We start from the raw sequence: 20750 nt of genomic DNA on the forward strand, positions 1-20750 counted from the left end.
ACCGTAATACCCCTAATATCGACTACCACAACGTCTTATAGAATTCCACCAGGTAGCCATCAAGCCCCGGGGCCTTGCTCGACTGCATGCCCTCCAGCCCCTCAACTATTTCCTCAATTTCCCCAGATCCTCACCACCCTCGGGAACCTCAGCTGACCCAAAACCTGCCTCATCCCCTCCACCCCAGCCGGGGGTTTCGACTCATATAATTTGCTGTTAAAGTCCTTAAACACCTCATTCACCCCCACTGGGTCAAGGACCGTATTCCCACTTCTGCTCTTTCCTCTCCTTATCTCCCTGGCCGCCTCCCTTTTTCTGAGCTGGTGCGCTAACATTCTTCGAGCCTTTTCCCCAAACTCATAAATCGCCCCCCTTGCCTTCCTCAGCTTTTCGACCGCTTTCCCTGTAGTCAACAGCCCAAACTCCGCCACATATTGCAAAAGGAAACCACGGAACACCTATAACGGGAGCAGCAGATGGCCACTGAATGTAAAAAGTCACCGTTAGTCCATGAAAGTGCCCCAGCTCAACCCCAGGGCTGCATGTCGAGCCGTGCCGCCGCCCCATCTCTCCTGCAGTATCAGCATCTGATCGACCATCACCACCCTGTCCGAGGACCGGAACAGAGGAGGTTCACAAGAATGATCCCTGGAATGAAGAGCTTGTCGTATGAGGAATGGTTAACGACTCTGGGTCTGTACTCGTTGGAGTTTAGAAGGATGAGGGGATCTTATTGAAACTTACAGGACACTGCAAGGCCTGGATAGAGTGGACGTGGAGAGGATGTTTCCACTTGTAGGAGAAACTAGAACCAGAGGACACCATCTCAGACGAAAGGGACGATCCTTTAAAACAGAGATGAGGAGGAATTTCTTCAGCCAGTGGGTGGTGAATCTGTGGGACTCTTTTCTGCAGAAGGTTGTGGAAGCCAAATCACTGAGTGTCTTTAAGACAGAGATAGAGAGCTTCTTGATTAATAAGGGTATCAGGGGTTATGGGAAGAAGGCAGGAGAACGGGGATGAGAAAATATCAGCCATGATTGAAGGGCGGAGCAGACTCGATGGGCCGAGTGGCCTAATTCTGTTCCTATGCCTTATGGTCTTATGGCCAACAGGAACACAGGGGGCTGAACAGGCGACCCACAAGTCCAGAACAGAATACACAATCAATACACAAAACAGGCCTTCAAAAACATCCAGTGACTGCTCGAGGAAGCCTGTGTCCTCAGCCCATTAGAAGGTCCGCCAAAATCCTCCTCTCGTCACACTCCAGGTAAAAGAGGCCAAAGGCAACTTCTTTGTTCCTTCCCTCCACCCAGACAGCAGCAAGTAAGTCCTGGGGGAAGAGGCAGCAGGCAAGCAGAAAAGGCAGTAGCAAGCAGCAAATAAACTCTCAGCTTTAGCAACCTCCAGGCATTTGCAGGTCACCAACATGAGCAAGCGGCAAACACAACCTACAGTTGGGAAGTGCTCTCACAACATAACGCCAATTCCTCAGTCAAAATAGCCACTACTTGCCTTCAAACAACCGCGCAACCTCAAACAAACCATTGTTTGCAGCAAACTACCCAGCCTTCAGAACAGCGACCACGACACCACACAACCCTGCCAGGGCAATCTCTGCAAGACGTGCCAGGTCATCGACATGGATACCACCATTACACGTGAGAACACCAACCACCAGGTACACGATTCATACTCGTGTGACTCGGCCAATGTTGTCTACCTCATACGCTGCAGGAAAGGATGTCCCGAAGTGTGGTACATTGGCGAGACCATGCAGACGCTGCAACAACGAATGAACGGGCATCGCGCGACAATCACCAGGCAGGAATGTTCCCTTCCAGTCGGGGAACACTTCAGCAGTCAAGGGCATTCAGCCTCTGATCTCCGGGTAAGCGTTCTCCAAGGCGGCCTTCAGGACACGCGACAACGCAGAATTGCTGAGCAGAAACTTATAGCCAAGTTCCGCACGCATGAGTGCGGCCTCAACCGGGATCTTAGATTCATGTCGCATTACATTCATCCCCCACCATCTGGCCTGGACCTGCAAAATCCTACCAACTGTCCTTGGTTGAGACAATTCACACTTCTTTAACCTGGGATTACCCCTATCTCTGGATCTGTAAAGATTTGATTACCCGCAAATGCTCGCATTCCAAGCATTGTCTGGCATCTTTAACTTTGTCTATATACATCCATTTCTGGAAAATATCTCTTCATTCACCTGAGGAAGGAGCAGTGCACCGAAAGCTTGTGTTTGAAACAAACCTGTTGAACTTTAACCTGGTGTTGTAAGACTTCTTACTGTGCTCACCCCAGTCCAACGCCGGCATCTCCACACAATAGCCTTCAGCTGTGAAGCTTGAGGCTTCTCACAAGTAAAGGAAATTAAAGTGAAATTAAATTAATCATTGAACCAAGAGCAGGGCTCTGTCCTGGAAGTGTTTCGTAGGACAGACAAGCAGCAGTTGTAGTTGCCTCTGTTATGGGTATCCACAATATTTAAAGATAGCTTGAAGGCCTCATGGGAAAAACCCCTCACCCTCCAGCCCCGGGGCAATCCCCGAGATGGAACCCTTCAGACTCCTGATCGAGCCAAACTTCCCTGAGGCGTCTGCCTGCCCTCTCTGAGCAGTGGGGCAGCTCCTCCCTTAAGTTGCATACCGGAAAATGGAAATGGCTATTCGCCTCCTCAGTTACCCATAGCAGCCATTAGCGCCAGCTTCACATTTAAAAAGGAGTACTAAACGACGCCAGCGTGATTTCTGGCTGGGGAGATGGTTAATTCCCGGCAGGCCGCTGCATTCAACTTCAGTGTCGCTAATGAGATGGAAATTAATGCAAATGAGGGTTAATGAGTTGCTGGCCATATTTGGGCGGGATCCGGAACCCACCATTGGGAGTAGGCTGGTCAGATAGCAGACGCAAATCTTGATTTTGGCCTTTCCCGTTATTTAACTGGCGTACCCCGGTGGTTATACCGTGTCCGATATTTATATTTCAAGTTGGACATTTCATCAGAAGTTCTAATGTAAGGATAACAGTTTTTCTCTTCACAGATGCTTCCTCACCTGCTAACTATTTCAAGCATTTTCTGTTTTTATTTAACATTATGGAGAGGCAGCCTGGATTTGTGAAATATATATCCTGTTTGAGAAATTTAGTAGATTTCTTTAAGATGTAGTGGATTTCTTAATGGTGTATATTGCTAAAGGAAATATAATCCCTGCATATAGATTTCCGAAGGAGTATAGGTAAGGTACAGTAGCACAGTGATTATATTTGACACTGAAAGAGTAAACTGGAGGCTGAGATCAATAATCCAGGATTCATTTTACATCATAACAGTTTGAGAACTTTAATTCCGTTTATAAAAACCTGGAAGCAAAAAAACATCTGGGGCGGGATTCTCCGTCGGCGGGATCCTCCGCTTTGCCAGCATTGCACACACGTTCGTGGATTTCCTGATGCCCACAATGGGAAATCCCATTGGCAGGCTACTGGGACAGATGATCCCACTGCCGTCAGAGGCGTGCTGCACCAGAAAACGGATGCACCGGTACCTGCAAAAATGAGTATCGAAAGAAAGGGAGTTCATCTACCTTCTCTGTTTAAGTGAAGGGTTTATTTTTCTGTCAAGCTTCCTATTTACCAATATCACAGAATGGTTACCGAATGGCTCTGATGAAAATAATGCGACAGATTTTGTAGTATGAAGGTAACAATTTCAAACTTATTCATTAGAGCAGGATTAGAGAAGACTGATTCACAGGTTAAGTGCCAACATGAATCATTTCTAGTTGATCTAGTTTTATTATGTGCATTGAAACATAATGATTATGGTATTCTTCAACTTTATTACTGTTTCTTTTGCTTTTGCAGAACCAGCTGCAACTATCATGAAGAAATCCACAACTCAAACAGAGTACACAGCGAGTGTGGGAGAGAAGGTAGTCCTTGTTTGTGACGTGTCTCAATCTACTGTTGAAGGGAAATGGTACAAAAAAGGACAGGAAGTAAAGCTGAGCAAAGCAGTAAGTGTCGAATCAGAAGGTACAACACGAAGATTAGTGCTTCACAATGCCAAATCTGGAGAAACTGGTGAATATGTATTTAAAACGAAAGCGGATGAGATTGCTATGAATATTACTGTTAAAGGTAAGACAAATAAAATCAAATGACATTGGGGAAGTATAGATGTTGCATTCAAAATACTAATTTTAATGAATTCTCTTTATCAATGAAGAAGCAATTTAAACTTTATCCAATGCTTGAAGTATTTGTTCTAATTAATGGTTCATCTCAAGTTGCTTATATTGGAAAATTTCTGTTGAACTGCCTAGCTGCTAGTGTCATAGGCCACAAAGGAAATATTATTCTTTTTTACTGTTAATACTCACTATAACAAGACCTCCAGGAATTGCCCTTCAGCTGCACTTAGCTATTCACGTATTAGAACCAATTATTATGATTAATTTGTGCGAAAGACATACTTATTTATTTTTGATTGCAGTGTACTTTCTGTGTGATTTGTTTTTGACGTGGCTCAGTTTCCAGTTTGGCCAGTTATCTTCAGAAATCATTTAGTAATTTTATTTTGGAAATGTGGGCAATGGTGAAAGGCTGCATTTATTGCTCATCCCTGGTTGCCTGCTACTGCCCTTGTAATGGCATTACACCCACAATTTAGGTAGGAAATTCCAGGATCTGCCCCAACAACAATGAGGGAATCGAGGTATATATCCAATTCAGGATGGTGCAAACTTGGAAAGTATGTTCCTGTTAAATGTATTTTATTCCAAACTTGAACACAATTTTGTTACAAAGAATTTTTACCCTTTATATCCCTCCCTCGCACACCCCTCACCCCTGGTGACAAACAGTTCTTTAAACATGGCTAAGAACGGAAACCATCGCGTGCAGGACCATTCCTCAGATCGCCTTCGGGCAAATTAATCTTCTCTAGGCTCCAAAACTCGTGTATGTTCCCCCATCTATGCCGCCACCTCTGGTGGTGCTGCTGACTGCCAGTTTAGCAGTATCCTTTGCCGGGCAATCAAGGAGGAGAAGGCCATAACACCCACACCTCCCCATCCGTAGCTCCGACATTTCCGACGCACCGAATATCGCCGCCAGGGTGCATGGTGTTATCCCAAACCGCAGCATCTCCGAAAATCCTTAATCACCCCACTCTCCCACCACTACCCTAAAGAACCCTCCAGTTTCTCACATCCCCAGGATATGTGGGTGTGGTTGACTGGCTTGCTGCCCACTTCCCACAGCAGTCTACCAGTCCTGGGAAGAATCCACTTATCCAGACCCGCGTCATATGCACCACCTTTAATTGTATGAGACTCAACCTCACGCGTGAGAAGGTTGCGTTGACCCGGTGCAGCATCTCACTCCATATCCCTCATCCTTGCTCGATCTCCAGCTCCTCTTCGCGTTTGCCCTCAAACCTATCCACTAATGCCGTCTCTTTCTTTCCCAGCCATCCATAAATATCTCAAATCTTCCTGTATCCTCACTCATTTGGAACCAGCAGCTTTTCCAGGAGCGTTTATTCTGGTAATGAAGTGAACCCGGGTGGTTCTTTCTGTACAAAATCCCACACCTGTAATTATTGGAACTCACTTCCTCATGGCAACTCAAATTTGTTGCAAAACTCTGCCCATTCCCAACTGCTCTTCTGGAAACAGGTCCCTCACTCGTCTTATCCCACCCTTCGCCATCTTTCATGCACCCCATCCATCCCACCGGGTGCAAACCTGTGGCTCCCACACAACTGGTCCAGCATCGAGCCCGTCCAAACTTAAAAGTGCTTCCTTAGCTGGTTCCAAGTCTTTATCAAAGACACCACCACCGGGCTATTGAAGTACTTTCCTGGGACAAGTGGGAGGGGGGCCGTTAACGTTGCTCTCAGATTTAACCCCTTGCAGGAGTGCTTCTTCACCCGTATCAAGTCCAACCCCGCCCCCCCTTCTTCCGACCATTGCCTCAACTCCTCCACATTGACTGCCCAGTAGTACTGCAGCAAATTCGGAAGCGCTAGCCCCCTGCTTGTCTTTTCCTCTGCAACAGTGACCTACTAAGCCGTGATGTCTTACCAGCCCATACAAATTCGGAGATTAGTCCATCCACCATTGAAAAAAGGCTTTGGGAAGAAAAGTTGGGAGAGATTAAAATATAAACTGGAACATGGGCAACATGTTTGTCTTTACAACCTGTACTCTGCCTGAAAGCGACACCGGCAAGGCATCCCACCTCTTTAAATTCCCCCTTGAACCCTCACCACCCTGTTAGATTCCATCTGTGCATTGTTACCCAGTCATGCGCAACCTGGATCCCCAAACACCAAAACCGAACATTCGTAATCTTGAATGGCAGGGACCCCAGATTGATGTTCCTTCCTAACTCATTCACTGGGAAGACCTCACTCTTTTCCATGCAAAGTCATAATTCTCCCAATGCTGTCCAGCGGATCTGCTACATGTAGCAGAAAGTCGTCTGCATATAATGACACCCTGTGCTCCATACCCCCTCCTCACAATCCCCTGCTATTCCTCCGAGGCCCGGAGTGCAATCGCCAAAGGCTCTACTGTCAGTGCAAACAATAATGGTGACAGTAGGCACCTCTGCTTTAATCCCCTATGTAGCTTTAAAAATCTTGAACTTGGGAGGCGATTATGTTTCTGTTTCTTCGTGGTAGAGGTGGCAGTACTGGGGGATCTGCAGTAAACTGTATTATAAGTTGCTGAACTGCATCCTATGGATAGCACCTATTGCAGCAACGTTGTGCAAGTGGTGATGGTTCCGAGTTCGTTGATAAGGGTGCCAATTAACCGGACAGGTCTGTATTAGATGGTGTTAGGCTTAAGAGTGTTTCAGCTGGATCCGTTCAGATGACTGGCGAATATATAATCAAACTCCTAATTTAAGACTTTTAAATGGTGGAAAGCATTTGAGTAGTCAGGAGTTGAATCACTTGTCACAGAGCACTTGTCCCCAATCTTTTGTAGCCATGTTGTTAATTGGCTATTTTAATCAAGCTTTTAGTTAATGGTGACCCTCAAGTTGTTGATTATGGGGCACTTAGCGAGGTTGCTGCTGTTGAAGGTCATGGAATTTGGACCTTTTCTCTGATTCAAAACATTTACTTGTTTTTCATTTAGACTACCCAAATATTTTTTTCTCCAATTAAGGGGCAATTTAGCCCCCTCCCGTACATTGGTACTGAGGGGAGGGTACCTATTTCTCCAACACAAAATTTGTGCTTGCACCGTTTGCCCTTGTGTATATATTTTTACTGTTTTAATAAAAAGATATGGCCATCTGCACCACTGCCTCCCACTGGCCCGGCACCCCGGGAGGAGCCTGAGGAGATCCCGCATGTTGATGATCCCAGTGGCGGGACCAAGGCAGGCCCTAGGTAAGTTGGTGGGCCCGTGTCGTGTGTGGAGGATTCGGGCTTGGAGGGCGACTGTCCGAATGCTGTCAGCCGCTCAGTTTAGAGAGCGGAGGGTGTACATGAGGCTCCTCGCAGTGGGGTGCAGGGCTCGTGCCTGACATTGTGCCCCCCTCACCCTCTCTGGGAGACTCCCGTGATCTGGTACATCTTAATTGAAGGTTCTTTTGTTTTTCTGCCTCCGTAGCTGTTCCAGGCAGTGTCCTACTGAGCCACCCTCCTCCACCAACACCCCGACTTCCTCCCTCCCCACCACCCTCCTTTCCCCCTCCCCACCACCCTCCTTTCCCCCCTCCCCACCACCCTCCTTTCCCCCCTCCCCACCACCCTCCTTTCCCCCCTCCCCACCACCCTCCTTTCCCCCCTCCCCACCACCCTCCTTTCCCCCCTCCCCACCACCCTCCTTTCCCCCCTCCCCACCACCCTCCTTTCCCCCCTCCCCACCACCCTCCTTTCCCCCCTCCCCCACCACCCTCCTTTCCCCTCTCCCCACCACCCTCCTTTCCCCTCTCCCCACCACCCTCTTTTCCCCTCTCCCCACCACCCTCCTTTCCCCTCTCTCCCCAACCCCCATCCTTTCCCCTCTGTTGGTACAGAGATGAGGGTATCTGGTCTCTCCAGCGCAAAGTTTAGTGCGTGTACCGTTTATTTTTTAGTTCAACTGTCTTGTGAACTGTTTTAATAATCAATCTGAGTATCCTACCCTCCCCCTCCCCGTATGTTGGTACTGAGGGGAGAGTGCCCTGTTTCTCCAACACAAAATTAGTGTTTGTACCGTTTGGCCGTGTATATATTTTTTACAGTTTTTGAGGCACTCTCAATTACGACACGAAAGTTAGGTCAGTAATCAAAGGCTTTAATAAGCAGTGAACAATGGCAGCCTCCATGAGAAGTGTGCTTGCAAAATGGAGTCTCCTCTTAAGTACTGTTTCCCAGGGGGCGTAGCCAGAGGCGGAGTCCCCCAGGGTTCCAAGCCTCTTAAACGGGCAATGTATTCCGATCATCACAAGCCTCTTAAAGGGGCAAGGTATTCCGATCATCACAGTTTTAATAAAAAGATAAGGCCAATTCACCTACTCTGCACAACATTTTGGGTTGTGAAGGTGAGACCCACTCAGACACGGGGAGAATGTGCAAACTCCACTCGAAGAGTGATCCGGGGCTGGGATCGAACCCGGGTCCTTGGTGCCGTAAGGCAGCAGTGCGAACCACAGTGCCACCATGCCGCTCTTGGAAATAACCACTCCTTTTTGATGTCAACCAGACTGTCCACACACCCTACCCAAGAATCATCTTCCACAAAGTCCTTTTCTTTGGTGAACACTGATGCAAAGTGCTCAATTATTACCCCGCCAATTTCCTCTGGCTCAACATATAGTTTTCCCTCCCCCCCCCCACTGTCCTTAAGTGGTCCAATTCTTTATCTGGCCACCCTCTTGCTTTTTACAAATGAATAAAAAGCTTTGGGATTCACCTTAATCCTACTTTCCAAGGACCTTTCAAGAATCCTACCTTTCAAGAATCCTCCTAGCCCTCCTAATTTTGCGCTTAAGTACCTTCCTACTTTCCTTATACTCAAGCGTTTCCATTATCCCCACCCTTTTAGACTGTACAAACACCTTTTTCTTTTTGAGGAGGTTCACAATATCCCTCGTTATCCAAGCTCCTCAAACTTCCCATAATCATCCTTTGTTCTCTCAGTAACATGACATTCCTGAAACCTAATCAACTATTGCTTGAAAGACTCCCACATGTCCGATTTACCCTCCAACAGCTGCACCCAATCCAAATTCTTCAATTCCTGTTTAATGTTATTGTAACTTGCCTTTCCCCAGTTTAGCATCTTAACGGGAGGGTTATCCTCATTCAAACCACAAGTACTTAAAACTTACGGAATTATGGTCACTACTCGCCAAATGTTCACTTACTGAACCCCAATCACCTGTCCAGGCTAATTCCCCAATACCAGGTCCAGTACTACCCCTTCCACTACTGCTTAGATGAATAATGCAGGGTTCATTTCACATCATAACAGTTTGAGAACTTAAATTCCGTTTATAAAACCTGGAATTAAAAAAAAAATCTGAGGCGGGATTCTCTGTCGACGTATCCTCTACTTCGCCCGCATTGCACACACGCTCACGTATTTCCCGACGGCGTGGGGATGCCCACATTGGACAGATGCTGGGACAGAGGATCACCAAAAAACGGGTGCGGCGGGACCCGTAAAATTGAGTGCCAATAAAAAGGGAGTTCATCTATATTCTCTGTTTAAGTGAAGGATTTATTTTTCTGTTCAAGCTTCCCTTTTCCCAATATCACAGAATAGTTACCGAATGGAAATGATGCTATCATAACACAGACAGATTTTGTAGTATGAATGTAATCATTTAAAACTTATTCATTAGAACAGGATTAGAGAAGACTGATTCACAGGTTAAGTGCCAACATGAATCATTTCTAGTTGATCTAGTTTTATTATGTGCATTGAAACATAATGATTATGGTATTCTTCAACTTTATTACTGTTTCTTTTGCTTTTGCAGAACCAGCTGCAACTATCATGAAGAAATCCACAACTCAAACAGAGTACACAGCGAGTGTGGGAGAGAAGGTAGTCCTTGTTTGTGACGTGTCTCAATCTACTGTTGAAGGGAAATGGTACAAAAAAGGACAGGAAGTAAAGCTGAGCAAAGCAGTAAGTGTCGAATCAGAAGGTACAACACGAAGATTAGTGCTTCACAATGCCAAATCTGGAGAAACTGGTGAATATGTATTTAAAACGAAAGCGGATGAGATTGCTATGAATATTACTGTTAAAGGTAAGACAAATAAAATCAAATGACATTGGGGAAGTATAGATGTTGCATTCAAAATACTAATTTTAATGAATTCTCTTTATCAATGAAGAAGCAATTTAAACTTTATCCAATGCTTGAAGTATTTGTTCTAATTAATGGTTCATCTCAAGTTGCTTATATTGGAAAATTTCTGTTGAACTGCCTAGCTGCTAGTGTCATAGGCCACAAAGGAAATATTATTCTTTTTTACTGTTAATACTCACTATAACAAGACCTCCAGGAATTGCCCTTCAGCTGCACTTAGCTATTCACGTATTAGAACCAATTATTATGATTAATTTGTGCGAAAGACATACTTATTTATTTTTGATTGCAGTGTACTTTCTGTGTGATTTGTTTTTGACGTGGCTCAGTTTCCAGTTTGGCCAGTTATCTTCAGAAATCATTTAGTAATTTTATTTTGGAAATGTGGGCAATGGTGAAAGGCTGCATTTATTGCTCATCCCTGGTTGCCTGCTACTGCCCTTGTAATGGCATTACACCCACAATTTAGGTAGGAAATTCCAGGATCTGCCCCAACAACAATGAGGGAATCGAGGTATATATCCAATTCAGGATGGTGCAAACTTGGAAAGTATGTTCCTGTTAAATGTATTTTATTCCAAACTTGAACACAATTTTGTTACAAAGAATTTTTACCCTTTATATCCCTCCCTCGCACACCCCTCACCCCTGGTGACAAACAGTTCTTTAAACATGGCTAAGAACGGAAACCATCGCGTGCAGGACCATTCCTCAGATCGCCTTCGGGCAAATTAATCTTCTCTAGGCTCCAAAACTCGTGTATGTTCCCCCATCTATGCCGCCACCTCTGGTGGTGCTGCTGACTGCCAGTTTAGCAGTATCCTTTGCCGGGCAATCAAGGAGGAGAAGGCCATAACACCCACACCTCCCCATCCGTAGCTCCGACATTTCCGACGCACCGAATATCGCCGCCAAGGTGCATGGTGTTATCCCAAACCGCAGCATCTCCGAAAATCCTTAATCACCCCACTCCCCCACCACTACCCTAAAGAACCCTCCAGTCTCTCACATCCCCAGGATATATGGGTGTGGTTGACTGACTTGCTGCCCACTTCTCACAGCAGTCTACCAGTCCTGGGAAGAATCCACTTATCCAGACCTGCGTCATATGCACCACCTTTAATTGTATGAGACTCAACCTCACGCGTGAGAAGGTTGCGTTGACCCGGTGCAGCATCTCACTCCATATCCCTCATCCTTGCTCGATCTCCAGCTCCTCTTCGCGTTTGCCCTCAAACTTATCCACTAATGCCGTCTCTTTCTTTCCCAGCCATCCATAAATATCCCAAATTCCCCCGTCTCCCCACTCCTTTGGAACCAGCAGCTTTTCCAGGAGCGTTTATTCTGGTAATGAAGTGAACCCGGGTGGTTCTTTCTGTACAAAATCCCACACCTGTAATTATTGGAACTCACTTCCTCATGGCAACTCAAATTTGTTGCAAAACTCTGCCCATTCCCAACTGCTCTTCTGGAAACAGGTCCCTCACTCGTCTTATCCCACCCTTTGCCATTTTTCATGCACCCCATCCATCTTACTGGGTGCAAACCTGTGGCTCCCACACAACTGGTCCAGCACCGAGCCCGTCCAAACTTAAAAGTGCTTCCTTAGCTGGTTCCAAGTCTTTATCAAAGACACCACGACCGGGCTATTGGAGTACTTTCCTGGGACAAGCGGGAGGGGGGCCGTTAACATTGCTCTCAGATTTAACCCCTTGCAGGAGTGCTTCTTCACCCGTATCAAGTCCAACCCCGCCCCCCTACTTCCGACCATTGCCTCAACTCCTCCACATTGACTGCCCAGTAGTACTGCACCAAATTCGGAAGCGCTAGCCCCCTGCTTGTCTTTTCCTCTGCAACAGTGACCTACTAAGCCGTTATGTCTTACCAGCCCATACAAATTCGGAGATTAGTCCATCCACCATTGAAAAAAGGCTTTGGGAAGAAAAGTTGGGAGAGATTAAAATATAAACTGGAACATGGGCAACATGTTTGTCTTTACAACCTGTACTCTGCCTGAAAGCGACACCGGCAAGGCATCCCACCTCTTTAAATTCCCCCTTGAACCCTCACCACCCTGTTAGATTCCATCTGTGCATTGTTACCCAGTCATGCGCAACCTGGATCCCCAAATACCAAAACCGAACATTCGTAATCTTGAATGGCAGGGACCCCAGATTGATGTTCCTTCCTAACTCATTCACTGGGAAGACCTCACTCTTTTCCATGCAAAGTCATAATTCTCCCAATGCTGTCCAGCGGATCTGCTACATGTAGCAGAAAGTCGTCTGCATATAATGACACCCTGTGCTCCATACCCCCTCCTCACAATCCCCTGCTATTCCTCCGAGGCCCGGAGTGCAATCGCCAAAGGCTCTACTGTCAGTGCAAACAATAATGGTGACAGTAGGCACCTCTGCTTTAATACCCTATGTAGCTTTAAAAATCTTGAACTTGGGAGGCGATTATGTTTCTGTTTCTTCGTGGTAGAGGTGGCAGTACTGGGGGATCTGCAGTAAACTGTATTATAAGTTGCTGAACTGCATCCTATGGATAGCACCTATTGCAGCAACGTTGTGCAAGTGGTGATGGTTCCGAGTTCGTTGATAAGGGTGCCAATTAACCGGACAGGTCTGTATTAGATGGTGTTAGGCTTAAGAGTGTTTCAGCTGGATCCGTTCAGATGACTGGCGAATATATAATCAAACTCCTAATTTAAGACTTTTAAATGGTGGAAAGCATTTGAGTAGTCAGGAGTTGAATCACTTGTCACAGAGCACTTGTCCCTAATCTTTTGTAGCCATGTTGTTAATTGGCTATTTTAATCAAGCTTTTAGTTAATGGTGACCCTCAAGTTGTTGATTATGGGGCACTTAGCGAGGTTGCTGCTGTTGAAGGTCATGGAATTTGGACCTTTTCTCTGATTCAAAACATTTACTTGTTTTTCATTTAGACTACCCAAATACTTTTTTCTCCAATTAAGGGGCAATTTAGCCCCCTCCCGTACATTGGTACTGAGAGGAGGGTACCTATTTCTCCAACACAAAATTTGTGCTTGCACCGTTTGGCCTTGTGTATATATTTTTACTGTTTTAATAAAAAGATATGGCTATCTGCACCACTGCCTCCCACTGGCCCGGCACCCCGGGAGGAGCCTGAGGAGATCCCGCATGTTGATGATCCCAGTGGCGCGACCAAGGCAGGCCCTAGGTAAGTTGGTGGGCCCGTGTCGTGTGTGGAGGATTCGGGCTTGGAGGGCGACTGTCCGAATGCTGTCAGCCGCTCAGTTTAGAGAGCGGAGGGTGTACATGAGGCTCCTTGCAGTGGGGTGCAGGGCCCGTGCCTGACATTGTGCCCCCCTCACCCTCTCTGGGAGACTCCCGTGATCTGGTACATCTTAATTGAAGGTTCTTTTGTTTTTCTGCCTCCGTAGCTGTTCCAGGCAGTGTCCTACTGAGCCACCCTCCTCCACCAACACCCCGACTTCCTCCCTCCCCACCACCCTCCTTTCCCCTCTCTCCCCAACCCCCATCCTTTCCCCTCTGTTGGTACAGAGATGAGGGTATCTGGTCTCTCCAGCGCAAAGTTTAGTGCGTGTACCGTTTATTTTTTAGTTCAACTGTCTTGTGAACTGTTTTAATAATCAGAGTATCCTACCCTCCCCCTCCCCGTACGTTGGTACTGAGGGGAGAGTGCCCTGTTTCTCCAACACAAAATTTGTGTTTGTACCGTTTGGCCGTGTATATATTTTTTACAGTTTTAATAAAAAGATAAGGCCAATTCACCTACTCTGCACAACATTTTGGGTTGTGAAGGTGAGACCCACTCAGACACGGGGAGAATGTGCAAACTCCACTCGAAGAGTGATCCGGGGCTGGGATCGAACCCGGGTCCTTGGTGCCGTAAGGCAGCAGTGCTAACCACAGTGCCACCATGCCGCTCTTGGAAATAACCACTCCTTTTTGATGTCAACCAGACTGTCCACACACCCTACCCAAGAATCATCTTCCACAAAGTCCTTTTCTTTGGTGAACACTGATGCAAAGTGCTCAATTATTACCCCGCCAATTTCCTCTGGCTCAACATATAGTTTTCCCTCCCCCCCCCCCACTGTCCTTAAGTGGTCCAATTCTTTATCTGGCCACCCTCTTGCTTTTTACAAATGAATAAAAAGCTTTGGGATTCACCTTAATCCTACTTTCCAAGGACCTTTCAAGAATCCTACCTTTCAAGAATCCTCCTAGCCCTCCTAATTTTGCGCTTAAGTACCTTCCTACTTTCCTTATACTCCTCAAGCGTTTCCATTATCCCCACCCTTTTAGACCGTACAAACACCTTTTTCTTTTTGAGGAGGTTCACAATATCCCTCGTTATCCAAGCTCCCCAAACTTCCCATAATCATCCTTTGTTCTATCAGTAACATGACATTCCTGAAACCTAATCAACTATTGCTTGAAAGACTCCCACATGTCCGATTTACCCTCCAACAGCTGCACCCAATCCAAATTCTTCAATTCCTGTTTAATGTTATTGTAACTTGCCTTTCCCCAGTTTAGCATCTTAACGGGAGGGTTATCCTCATTCAAACCACAAGTACTTAAATCTTACGGAATTATGGTCACTACTCGCCAAATGTTCACTTACTGAACCCCAATCACCTGTCCAGGCTCATTCCCCAATACCAGGTCCAGTACTACCCCTTCCACTACTGCTTAGATGAATAATGCAGGGTTCATTTCACATCATAACAGTTTGAGAACTTAAATTCCGTTTATAAAACCTGGAATTAAAAAAAAAATCTGAGGCGGGATTCTCTGTCGACGTATCCTCTACTTCGCCCGCATTGCACACACGCTCACGTATTTCCCGACGGCGTGGGGATGCCCACATTGGACAGATGCTGGGACAGAGGATCACCAAAAAACGGGTGCGGCGGGACCCGTAAAATTGAGTGCCAATAAAAAGGGAGTTCATCTATATTCTCTGTTTAAGTGAAGGATTTATTTTTCTGTTCAAGCTTCCCTTTTCCCAATATCACAGAATGGTTACCGAATGGAAATGATGCTATCATAACACAGACAGATTTTGTAGTATGAATGTAATCATTTAAAACTTATTCATTAGAGCAGGATTAGAGAAGACTGATTCACAGGTTAAGTGCCGACATGAATCATTTCTAGTTGATCTAGTTTTATTATGTGCATTGAAACATAATGATTATGGTATTCTTCAACTTTATTACTGTTTCTTTTGCTTTTGCAGAACCAGCTGCAACTATCATGAAGAAATCCACAACACAAACAGAGTACACAGCGAGTGTGGGAGAGAAGGTAGTCCTTGTTTGTGACGTGTCTCAATCTACTGTTGAAGGGAAATGGTACAAAAAAGGACAGGAAGTAAAGCTGAGCAAAGCAGTAAGTGTCGAATCAGAAGGTACAACACGAAGATTAGTGCTTCACAATGCCAAATCTGGAGAAACTGGTGAATATGTATTTAAAACGAAAGCGGATGAGATTGCTATGAATATTACTGTTAAAGGTAAGACAAATAAAATCAAATGACATTGGGAAAGTACAGATGTTACATTCAAAATACTAATTTTAATGAATTCTCTTTATCAATGAAGAAGCAATTTAAACTTTATCCAATGCTTGAAGTATTTGTTCTAATTAATGGTTCATCTCAAGTTGCTTATGTTGGAAAATTTCTGTTGAACTGCCTAGCTGCTAGTGTCATAGGCCACAAAGGAAATATTATTCTTTTTTACTGTTAATACTCACTATAACAAGACCTCCAGGAATTGCCCTTCAGCTGCACTTAGCTATTCACGTATTAGAACCAATTATTATGATTAATTTGTGCGAAAGACATACTTATTTATTTTTGATTGCAGTGTACTTTCTGTGTGATTTGTTTTTGACGTGGCTCAGTTTCCAGTTTGGCCAGTTATCTTCAGAAATCATTTAGTAATTTTATTTTGGAAATGTGGGCAATGGTGAAAGGCTGCATTTATTGCTCATCCCTGGTTGCCTGCTACTGCCCTTGTAATGGCATTACACCCACAATTTAGGTAGGAAATTCCAGGATCTGCCCCAACAACAATGAGGGAATCGAGGTATATATCCAATTCAGGATGGTGCAAACTTGGAAAGTATGTTCCTGTTAAATGTATTTTATTCCAAACTTGAACACAATTTTGTTACAAAGAATTTTTACCCTTTATATCCCTCCCTCGCACACCCCTCACCCCTGGTGACAAACAGTTCTTTAAACATGGCTAAGAACGGAAACCATCGCGTACAGGACCATTCCTCAGATCGCCTTAGGGCAAATTAATCTTCTCTATGCTCCAAAATTCGTGTATGTTCCCCCATCTATGCCGCCACCTCTGGTGGTGCTGCTGACTGCCAGTTTAGCAGTATCCTTTGCCGGGATAACACCCACATCTCCCCATCCGTAGCTCCGACATTTCCGACGCACCGAATATCGCCGCCAAGGTGCATGGTGTTATCCCAAACCGCAGCATCTCCAAAAAGCCTTAATCACCCCCCTCCCTCACCACTACCCCTAAAGAAATCTCCAGTTTCACACATCCCTAGGATATATGGGTGTGGTTGACTGGCTTGCTGCGCACTTCTCACAGCAGTCTACCAGTCCTGGGAAGAATCCACTTATCCAGACCCGCGTCATATGCACACCTTAAATTGTATGAGACTCAACCTCACGCGTGAGAAGGTCGCGTTGACCCGGTGCAGCATCTCACTCCATATCCCTCATCCTTGCTCGATCTCCAGCTCCTCTTCGCATTTGCCCTCAAACCTATCCACTAATGCCGTCTCTTTCTTTCCCAGCCATCCATAAATATCTCAAATCTTCCTGTATCCTCACTCATTTGGAACCAGCAGCTTTTCCAGGAGCGTTTATTCTGGTAATGAAGTGAACCCGGGTGGTTCTTTCTGTACAAAATCCCACACCTGTAATTATTGGAACTCACTTCCTCATGGCAACTCAAATTTGTTGCAAAACTCTGCCCATTCCCAACTGCTCTTCTGGAAACAGGTCCCTCACTCGTCTTATCCCACCCTTCGCCATCTTTCATGCACCCCATCCATCCTACCGGGTGCAAACCTGTGGCTCCCACACAACTGGTCCAGCATCGAGCCCGTCCAAACTTAAAAGTGCTTCCTTAGCTGGTTCCAAGTCTTTATCAAAGACACCACGACCGGGCTATTGGAGTACTTTCCTGGGACAAGCGGGAGGGGGGCCGTTAACATTGCTCTCAGATTTAACCCCTTGCAGGAATGCTTCTTCACACGTACCAAGTCCAACCCGCCCCCCTTCTTCCGACCATTGCCTCAACCCCTCCACATTGACTGCCCAGTAGTACTGCAGCAAACTCGGAAGCGCTAGCCCCCTGCTTGTCTTTTCCTCTGCAACAGTGACCTACTAAGCCGTGATGTTTTACCAGCCCATACAAATTCGGAGATTAGTCCATCCACCATTGAAAAAAGGCTTTGGGAAGAAAAGTTGGGAGAGATTAAAATATAAACTGGAACATGGGCAACATGTTTGTCTTTACAACCTGTACTCTGCCTGAAAGCGACACCGGCAATGCATCCCACCTCTTTAAATTCCCCCTTGACCCCTCACCACCCTGTTACATTCCATCTGTGCATTGTTACCCAGTCATGCGCAACCTGGATCCCAAATACCAAAACCGAACATTCGTAATCTTGAATGGCAGGGACCCCAGATTGATGTTCCTTCCTAACTCATTCACTGGGAAGACCTCACTCTTTTCATGCAAAGTCATAATTCTCCCAATGCTGTCCAGCGGATCTGCTACATGTAGCAGAAAGTCGTCTGCATATAATGACACCCTGTGCCCCATACCCCCTCCTCACATTCCCCTGCTATTCCTCCGAGGCCCGGAGTGCAATCGCCAAAGGCTCTACTGTCAGTGCAAACAATAATGGTGACAGTAGGCACCTCTGCTTTAATCCCTTATGTAGCTTAAAAAATCTTGAACTTGGGAGGCGATTATGTTTCTGTTTCTTCGTGGTAGAGGTGGCAGTACTGGGGGATCTGCAGTAAACTGTATTATAAGTCGCTGAACTGCATCCTATGGATAGCACCTATTGCAGCAACGTTGTGCAAGTGGTGATGGTTCCGAGTTCGTTGATTAGGGTGCCAATTAACCGGACAGGTCTGTATTAGATGGTGTTAGGCTTAAGAGTGTTTCAGCTGGATCCGTTCAGATGATTGGCGAATATATAATCAAACTCCTAATTTAAGACTTTTAAATGGTGCAAAGCATTTGAGTGGTCAGGAGTTGAATCACTTGTCACAGAGCACTTGTCCCCAATCTTTTGTAGCCATGTTGTTAATTGGCTATTTTAATCAAGCTTTTAGTTAATGGTGACCCTCAAGTTGTTGATTATGGGGCACTTAGCGAGGTTGCTGCTGTTGAAGGTCATGGAATTTGGACCTTTTCTCTGATTCAAAACATTTACTTGTTTTTCAATTAGACTACCCAAATATTTTTTTCTCCAATTAAGGGGCAATTTAGCCCCCTCCCGTACATTGGTACTGAGAGGAGGGTACCTATTTCTCCAACACAAAATTTGTGCTTGCAACGTTTGGCCTTGTGTATATATTTTTACTGTTTTAATAAAAAGATATGGCCATCTGCACCACTGCCTCCCACTGGCCCGGCACCCCGGGAGGGCCTGAGGAGATCCCGCATGTCGATGATCCAAGTGGCGGGACCAAGGCAGGCCCTAGGTAAGTTGGTGGGCCCGTGTCGTGTGTGGAGGAATCGGGCTTGGAGGGCGACTGTCCGAATGCTGTCAGCCGCTCAGTTTAGAGAGCGGAGGGTGTACATGAGGCTCCTCGCAGTGGGGTGCAGGGCTCGTGCCTGACATTGTGCCCCCCTCACCCTCTCTGGGAGACTCCCGTGATCTGGTACATCTTAATTGAAGGTTCTTTTGTTTTTCTGCCTCCGTAGTTGTTCCAGGCAGTGTCCTACTGAGCCACCCTCCTCCACCAACACCCCGACTTCCTCCCTCCCCACCACCCTCCTTTCCCCTCTCACCCCAACCCCCATCCTTTCCCCTCTGTTGGTACAGAGATGAGGGTATCTGGTCTCTCCAGCGCAAAGTTTAGTGCGTGTACCGTTTATTTTTTAGTTCAACTGTCTTGTGAACTGTTTTAATAATCAGAGTATCCTACCCTCCCCCTCCCCGTACGTTGGTACTGAGGGGAGAGTGCCCTGTTTCCCTGGGTTGTGAAGGTGAGACCCACTCAGACACGGGGAGAATGTGCAAACTCCACTCGAAGAGTGATCCGGGGCTGGGATCGAACCCGGGTCCTTGGTGCCGTAAGGCAGCAATGCTAACCACAGTGCCACCATGCCGCCCTTGGAAATAACCACTCCTTTTTGATGTCAACCAGACTGTCCACACACCCTACCCAAGAATCATCTTCCACAAAGTCCTTTTCTTTGGTGAACACTGATGCAAAGTACTCAATTATTACCCCGCCAATTTCCTCTGGCTCAACATATAGTTTTCCCTCCCCCCCCCCCACTGTCCTTAAGTGGTCCAATTCTTTATCTGGCCACCCTCTTGCTTTTTACAAATGAATAAAAAGCTTTGGGATTCACCTTAATCCTACTTTCCAAGGACCTTTCAAGAATCCTACCTTTCAAGAATCCTCCTAGCCCTCCTAATGGAAATGATGCTATCATAACACAGACAGATTTTGTGGTAAGAATGTAATAATTTAAATTTATTAATTAGAGCAGGATTAGAGAAGACTGAATCACAGATTAAGTGACGACATTAATAATTTCTAGTTGATCTAGTTTTATTATGTGCGTTGAAACATAATGGTTATGGTATTCTTCAACATTGTTACTATTTCTTTTGCTTTTGCAGAACCAGCTGCAACTATAATGAAGAAATCCACAACACAAACAGAGTATTCAGCGAGTGTGGGAGAGAAGGTAGTCCTTGTTTGTGACGTGTCTCAATCTACTGTTGAAGGGAAATGGTATAAAAAAGGACAGGAAGTAAAGCTGAGCAAAGCAGTAAGTGTCGAATCAGAAGGTACAACACGAAGATTAGTCCTTCACAATGCCAAATCTGGAGAAACTGGTGAATATGTATTTAAAACGAAAGTGGATGAGATTGCTATGAATGTTACTGTTAAAGGTAAGACAAACAAAATCAAATAACATTGGGAAAGTATACATGTTGCATTCAAAATACTAATTTTAATGAATTCTCTTTATCAATGAAGAAGCAATTTAAACTTCATCCAATGCTTGAAGGATTTATTCTAATTAATGGTTCATCTCAACATGCTTGTATTGTGAATTTTCTGTTGAACTGCTTAGT

At 45.6% G+C, this 20750-nt stretch overlaps 1 protein-coding gene across 3 annotated transcripts in view; it reads left to right on the forward strand.

Moving 5' to 3' along the window:
• Positions 1-20750, forward strand: part of obscnb (obscurin, cytoskeletal calmodulin and titin-interacting RhoGEF b) — an 896193-nt gene that overhangs the window by 85184 nt on the left and 790259 nt on the right. For all 3 annotated transcript variants that reach the window (XM_038798455.1, XM_038798456.1, XM_038798458.1), the window contains exons 9-12: positions 3886-4161; positions 10015-10290; positions 15613-15888; positions 20289-20564. In XM_038798455.1, coding sequence (XP_038654383.1) covers positions 3886-4161; positions 10015-10290; positions 15613-15888; positions 20289-20564 — 1104 coding nt within the window. The remainder of the gene's footprint in view (positions 1-3885; positions 4162-10014; positions 10291-15612; positions 15889-20288; positions 20565-20750) is intronic.

This window comes from Scyliorhinus canicula, chromosome 5, assembly GCF_902713615.1.
Source record: "Scyliorhinus canicula chromosome 5, sScyCan1.1, whole genome shotgun sequence".
Classification (NCBI taxonomy): Eukaryota; Metazoa; Chordata; class Chondrichthyes; order Carcharhiniformes; family Scyliorhinidae; genus Scyliorhinus; species Scyliorhinus canicula.